This window comes from Cucumis melo, chromosome 6, assembly GCF_025177605.1.
Source record: "Cucumis melo cultivar AY chromosome 6, USDA_Cmelo_AY_1.0, whole genome shotgun sequence".
Lineage (NCBI taxonomy): Eukaryota > Viridiplantae > Streptophyta > Magnoliopsida > Cucurbitales > Cucurbitaceae > Cucumis > Cucumis melo.
Genome location: NC_066862.1, coordinates 24854480 through 24862180, shown reverse-complemented (window position 1 = coordinate 24862180; position 7701 = coordinate 24854480). Strand labels below are relative to the sequence as shown.

At 31.3% G+C, this 7701-nt stretch overlaps 1 protein-coding gene across 1 annotated transcript; it reads right to left on the bottom strand.

The window, feature by feature from the left end:
* Positions 1-620: 620 nt before the first annotated feature.
* On the bottom strand, positions 621-3056 carry LOC127149730 (zinc finger BED domain-containing protein RICESLEEPER 2-like). Its single transcript, XM_051085597.1, has 3 exons — positions 2822-3056; positions 1295-2535; positions 621-713 (listed from the first exon to the last, which is right to left on the bottom strand). Exons 1-3 carry the CDS (start codon positions 3054-3056, stop codon positions 621-623), a joined length of 1569 nt encoding a protein of 522 aa, XP_050941554.1.
* Between the last annotated feature and the right edge of the window lie 4645 nt (positions 3057-7701).

Here is a 7701-nt window from a genome sequence, read left to right as displayed (position 1 = left end):
TCCACGACAATATTGTATGCCATAATATCTTTGATAGTGACATTTTAAGATTATCGATACTTATTTTTTGTCATGAGAAGACCAATGGTATCATTTTTATAAAACTATAGTTGATACTCATATTTTTTTACTGGCGATTCAATATTAACTACAAATAACCATTACGAATTTTTAAATTAATAGATTTTAAATGTCACGAAATCTCAACTTTATTGCCCTTAACATATTTTAAAATTTAACAATATGTGGAATAAGAATAACCTTTGAACCTAATAATATATGTCTTAATATATGGTTAGATTGGTAATTAATTAATTATAAAATGATGATAATATTTGGAGTAATAATATTAATATTATGGGTGTAATTAGGTCGGGTCGGGTCAGGTTTTCTTCAAAATCGACCCGACCTGAAATGTACGGTTAATTCTGAAATCCGACCCAACCCACATTTGGGTTGGGCCGAATGGGTCGGGTCGGGTCGGTTTTTTTTCCCTCCTTCTTAGCACTTATCTCCTCTACAGTAATTAAAAAATTCACATTGGATAATAATCTTCATTTAGCAGAAGCACTCAACATTTTCATTTCAATTTTAAGAAGGAAATGACGTTATTTACTTATCTATCCATGTTTAGGGGCAAGCAAGTAACCAAATTGTTTCTGAAACCTTAAAATCTCAACTCTAAAGTCTAATTCTTGAGAGAGAAAGAGATCCTGCAATAGCATTAAGGCACTAAATAGATATGCTGGAAATGAATTGAAAAGAGCTTACATATATGATTACATACTAAACTGCAATAGTTTAATGTTTAGCGTGTCACTAGCTTTAAGGCACTAAATAGATAAATGAAAATAATACTACAAAGTGCAAACGGAAGAATTAATGAACAGAGTTTACAATTGTAATCTTGCAACATTAGAATCAATCACAAAGATCCAACTATTATCTTAAAATGAACAGAGTTTACAATTGTGAAGGTATGAATTAATGAACATCTTCACGAGACCACCTTGTTCGTATAACCCAAAGTGCTTCCATCACTGAGCTTCAAGTCTCTAAAAAAACAAGATTCGATATTTAACAAGTTAACAATTTTAAAAAAATGTAAATAAAGATTTGAGAGTAGGGATTTAAACCATAGAGTCATTATTCAAATTCTCAAATGCAGCTTCCATCTCCTTTCCTATGTTTATGGATTCTAGATCAAAATGACAAACAGTTAGCTTATATGGGATAATTGAAAATTTTAAATGAGTACTTCAAAAAGAATATTATCTTCATCAATTTCTTCAGCCCCGTCAATTTCTTCAGTCATGTCATCCAAAGGTTTAGACTGAATCCAATTCTGAGCACAAATGAGTGCCTCTATAGTTTGAGGAGTTAAAGAACTTCGAAAAGAATCTAACACCCGTCCTCCAGTGCTAAAGGCGGACTCAGAAGGCACAGTTGATATAGGAATACTGTAGATGTCCCTAGCTACTTGGCTAATGATCTTAAATTGAGAGGAATTCACCTTACACCAAGTTAGCAAATCTAAATATTCATCGCCCATACAATCTATACGAGCCTCATCCAGATAACGAGTCACCTCTGTTTTAGCATCATCTAGACATGTTTTGTTACTTTGTTTAAATCTATCATGAACAGTAGCACGTGCCTTATAAGATCCACTAGATGAGATAGAAGGTATTTCACTTTGACTTTGAAAGCCAAATCCTTCGATAGGTGTACATGATTGTGTTTGTGAATATTTTTCTTTTGACATTCTCATATAATAATCATCACACAATCGACGAAATGCTTCTTCAATCTTATTCGTCCATATTTTTGCACAATCTTCCTCCAAAAATTCATTAAAACAATAATTCACATAAGCTAGCTTGTACCTAGGGTCAAGAACTACAGAAACATACAATAATAAATTAGTCTTCTCACTTGTAGTTATACCCCAATACTTGTTGAATTTTGTCTGCATGCTTAATGTCATTTGACTCAATAATACATTCTCATACGATGAGTATTCACGAATTATTTCTTGGATCAAACAAAGTTCATGAAAAAATATGTTTGAAGTCACAAACATAGATGCAGAAAACTTCATTGTTACCTCTGAAAAAGTCTTTAGGAACTTTACAAACACTTTTGCATTATCCCAATCTTCAGTAGTAGGAATATCATCCTTTGGCAAATAACTAGGGTCATGCTCCTCCAATCTTTCAAAAGTCTTTTGACACTTAATTGCTCCATCCAACATAGTAAAAGTAGAATTCCATCGTGTCAGAACATCCATTGCAAGACAATTTTTTGTTGACATCTTATCTTCTTTAGCAAAATCTTTAAATATTTGCAATCTAGCAGGAGATGACCTAACATACTTCACAACATTTCTGATTCGAATGATAGACACATACAAATCTTTTAAGGCATCACTAACAATTAAATTAAGCATATGGGCACAACATCTAATGTGAATACATTCACCATCCAACACCAACCCATTTCTGCCTTTAAACTTTTTAACCAAATAGGCAATGGCTACAACATTTGAACTCGCATTATCAATCGTTACAGTAAAGAGCCTATCAATACCCCAACCTTCTAAGCACTTTTCAATGGCTCTACCTATGGTATCTCCTTTATGATTAGCTACTTGACAAAAGTTCAAAATTCTTTTGTGCAAGTTCCAATCATCATCAATGAAATGAGCCGTTATAACCATATAATTAATATTTTGTACAGAAGTCCACGTATCCGTTGTTAAACAAACTCTTTGGCCACTTCGAGTTAATGCATTTTTTAACTTTTTTTCTCCTTCATATACATTTGAAACAATCTTTTGCAACGGTTACTCTTGATGGAATCACAAACTTTGGATTTAATGCCCGACAAAATTGGTGAAATCCTTCACTTTCTACGAACTTAAGTGGCAATTCATCCAAGATAACCATCCTAGCAAGTAGTTTTCTACAATTTTCTTGAGTGAATGATGTAGCCATCAAACTACTTTCAGAATCTCCCTCTCCTTCAACATTATCTTTCAATGGAATTACATACATATTACATTTCTCTAAATGTCTTTTTAAATTAGTGGTACCATTTCTTTTGGAATCATAAGCATATGAAGCCCCACAATGTTTACAAGCAGCCCTAGGATATTTAGGATCACATCCTTCTACTTTTATAAAATATTCCCATACCGATGATGGTGGTTTAACCGATTTTCTTTTTCCTAACACTGGACTAGAACAACTCTAATTTGAAGTCTCGTCTACCGAGAATGAAGTCATCCTAATAATCATCAAACAAAACACATAGAAAAAAAACACTCAAATCAATAATTGATACAAACAGAAGCTCATGCATTTTAAACAATGAATAAGGTAAACATCTTCAGAATTGAAAACTGAGTGATTGAGTAAAACAACTGACAAGAAAAATGGCAAAAGAAACAAAAGAATTCTTAGAAATGTTGTGGAGATGGTTCAAAGATACGAAGGAAATGGGCACGCAAAAAAGATTCATAATGCACTTCCATCACTAATTAGGAATCCACAAAATACCCACTTCCAATGAATCTTGGAACTCACAAAATCCGTTCATCAAACACCTTATATTCATTTTGAACTCCCCATTCCATCAAACATCAACTACACATGGAATGTCATTTGATTCACTTTTACTATAGTACTTAAAATATTTTGTATGTTTTGTACACTAGCAATATCCGAACAACATTATTGATCAATCTTGCTAAAACAATATCCGGAAGCAATTTAAGGGTGTTTATCAAAGCAAGCCTATGTTAAACTATATTGCTTGTTTTAAACTACGAAAGTGTTATATTCTTATAGTTAACATAATCAAAGTAACGAAAGTTCAAGCTTATGAATCCTATCTTCATATCATATGATAAAGTTTTAGGCTTTGTGAACTCAGAAATCAAATACAGGGTATGTACTTTCTTAAAACAAAAAATCATGATCCCACATAAAAACACAAGTTAACTCATCAACCCAGAAATTAAACAAATTTTATTACACTATCTCAAAAAAGAAAAACCGAAACCCAACCATATTAAACACATAAACCACCAATGACACAAACTTAGGTTTAAGCTATATGAGCCAAAAACTCTTTTAGGAATAACATTGGAGCACTCATTAAGTATGTCATAGAAACATATACAAAAACAATAACCATATTTTTCTTAGCTAAAAAGGCAACTTCCTGCTTCAATGACTGGTAAAGTAAATCATTAATAATTTAATATTGTTGTCAACCTCCACAAGGTCCAACTTATTAGCGAGAAATCAACCCGGAAAGAAAAAACAATCAGAAAAGATCCGCAAGTTCCTAAAACCATATATTTGAGAAGGATATTGCATGGAAATGGATCGAAAACAAAAGAAAGAAAGATACAGAAAAATTAATTAAGCATATTAGAAAGAGAGAATTAAAAAAAGAAACCTGAAATTGGGGAAAGTGTTGCCGACGCGGTGGCCTGAATTAAAACGCGGTGGCCTGAAAGAGTTGCTGACGCCGATGTAGACGAAGAGGTAGATGCCGACGACGCCAGACGAAGGAGATTATTCGGACAAAGAGCTGAAGACGAAGAGTGAAGACTGAAGAGTCGAAGAGGAGAGGAAGTGAAATTTAACCTAATCGGTTATTTTAAACTCGACCCGACTCGAACCAAATTAAATTGGGTCGGTTCGATTCAGTAACACTGGTGTTACTAACCAGTCCAACCCAAACCGAACCGAGTCGAGTCGAGTCGGGTCATCGGGTCATCGAGTCGGGTCGGGTTTTTTCACCCCTAATAGTTCTTTTGAAGGGAACTTTGTAATAAGTATTAAATGTACCTTGCTAATCGTACTCCTTGAAGCATTGTTAATGAAGTGTTATTATTTTCAATTTGAGTTCTCATCTCACATTAACTTGTTGGATGTGTTATTTCGCTTACTAGACATTTTGTATGTTATCTTGCGAAGATATTCGCTTAGAATGTCTAGATGGTCACGTCTCCACTTGGTAGTATAGAGTGACATTTGAGGCAGGGCATGACACATAGGGTGGTTCATTCAATTTGTGTGAAAAAATTATATCATCTGATACTAGATACTAAATAACTTTGGGTCCTGAAGAACCATAATTATGGAAAATAAGTTAATTTATATACCTTTACTAGTTTATATACTACCTATTGTATTTTTGGTAACTTTGGTACATAAAAATACGATCCCTCTAAATAAGATATTGACTAGAGAATTATGTATGTTAAATTTATCTGAGAATTAACTCACATGGATTTATTTTATTCTAATAGATCTAATTATGATTTCGTTAATCGTGAAGATGCATGTTATTTATCGAACTCATTTGAGCTAGATCTCGAACAAGCTACTTTTAAACGTAGAGAATATTTTTTGTGTTCTATGACAGTTGACGAAGCAAGTCATAACAAATCCTTTAAATCAAGTTGAAGTTTTCATGATGTACGAGGGTAGCCAATAATATTTCTATATAAAGAAAATAAAGCATCAAATGACAACATTAATATTCAACAAATTTCTTGAAAAGATGACTTAGACAGACTTTTTGACGAAGTGCTACTCGATAACAACATTTGAAAGTTAACACATCGGGATTTATCAAGTGATGCTTTAATGAGGGGGAGTAAATATGATACACAAATTCTTTTTACTACGATTTTATCCTATTGGGCTTTCCTATCAAGTTTTTTAACGATATAATTATTAAAAAGTATATAAAATAATGTACTCTTTTTTCCTACATTATGATTTTTTCCATTGGATTGTTTTTGAAAATTGGATAACATTTTCTCGATTTTTAAAAAACATAACAAATCGACAAAATATTTACATTATATAAAATAATTTTGAAAATAGAACAAAAAAACTCACAGATTTACAATAAAAAATACAAAAAATATTTAATGATTTATTATTCGGAGATCACTATTTTCAAAATACAAGAGAAGCTACTTTTTCTTGAGAATTGAAGTTCTTTCTTGTTCTCAACTTATTTTTTTTATGTTTCTTCCTTTAATCTATTGTTATTTGGTTATTTTTCTTTTTACTAACAAAAAATTAGTTAAAGAGGTTTAAATCCAGGGGTCTTTTCAAAAGTATAAAAAAACGGCAAAGTATTTATATTGTATTGAACAATTCCGAAAACAGAAAAAGCCTAGAGGCCTACCGTGTAAAATACCAAAAATGCTCCGTCAAATACGTCATCAACAACGCGCGCATAATATATTTGCGATAGTTTAGATTTGACTATTGTTTGGTACACGATCGTTTAGATATGACTACAATTTATTTTTTCAATTCTACCATTTAATTGTGTTACACGATCGTTTAATTTGGTTACGTTTAAATTTGGTTACATGATCGTTTAGATTTGGGTCCCCAAATCTAAATGATTTTTTTCAAAACGTGGTACACGATCGTTTAGATTTGGCTAAACGATTTTTTAAGTTCTTTTGCTACACGATATTTTAATTTGGTTATGTTTAAATTTGGTTACACAATCGTTTAGATTTAGGAACCCAAATCTAAACTATCTTTTTTTCAAAACTTGGTACACGATCTTTTAAATTTGGCTAAATGATTTTTAAAATTCTCTTGTTACACAATGGTTTAGATTTTTCTACCGATAATTTATTTTTTTTTACACAATCGTTTACAAATGGCTACTTTAATCTAAATGATTTTTTTTTCAAGATTTTTATACACGATTTTTTAGATTTTGCTATTTTTTTGTACATGTTCGTTTAGATTTGGTTATCCAAATTTAAACTACGTAAAAAAAGAAAAGGAAAAGAAGAAAGATGATGAAAAGAAATCACAGTAAAAAAAAAGAAAAAAAAGAAACACGATGGAAAGATTAAACGACGTAAAAAAGAATCACAAAAGAAGAAAGACGATGAAAATATTAAACGACATAAAAAAGAATACAAAAAGAAGAAATACGATTGAAAGAAATCGCAAAATCAGAAAAGAAGAAAGATGATTAAAAGAAATTGCAGCGAAAAAAAAAGAGGAAAAAAAGAAAGACGATGGAAAAATTTAGCGAGGTAAAAAATAATTGGAAAGTAAGAAAAATGATGGAAAGAAATTGCAGAAAAAAAAAAAAGAGAAAAAGAAGAAAGATGATGAAAGAAATTGCAAGAAATACGATAAAAGAAATTGCAAAAGGAACGATTTCATCGCGAGGAAAGGAAGAAAGATGAAAGGACAAATCTGAAATATTTAAAAAATGATTAATTATATAAACTTTATTACACAAGTCGTAAATAATTTGATGTTCTGTTGTATGTATGTAAGTTTTCGTAGTGTAACTTATTTTAATTTGGTTTGTAGAGAGGATTGAAAGTTGTGCAAATCTTCTGGAAGATAGATCACATCAGTTTGGTGAACATTTAATTACAAAAACCATACATATTTTATATATATATATATTTATATATATTCAACCTCAATATTATAAAGAAATATGGAAAGGAAAAGAAAAAAAGAAGTTAGTTTGAGACGTGGCACCATGAAAATGGACCACATATTTGAAATACGCAACGTTTACATCACAAATATAATATAATTACGAGGATTGATGGAGACATTAGACCGTAGAAATGAAGGTCGTAATCAAGCAAAAGAGTGAACTCAGTGAAGTATGGCA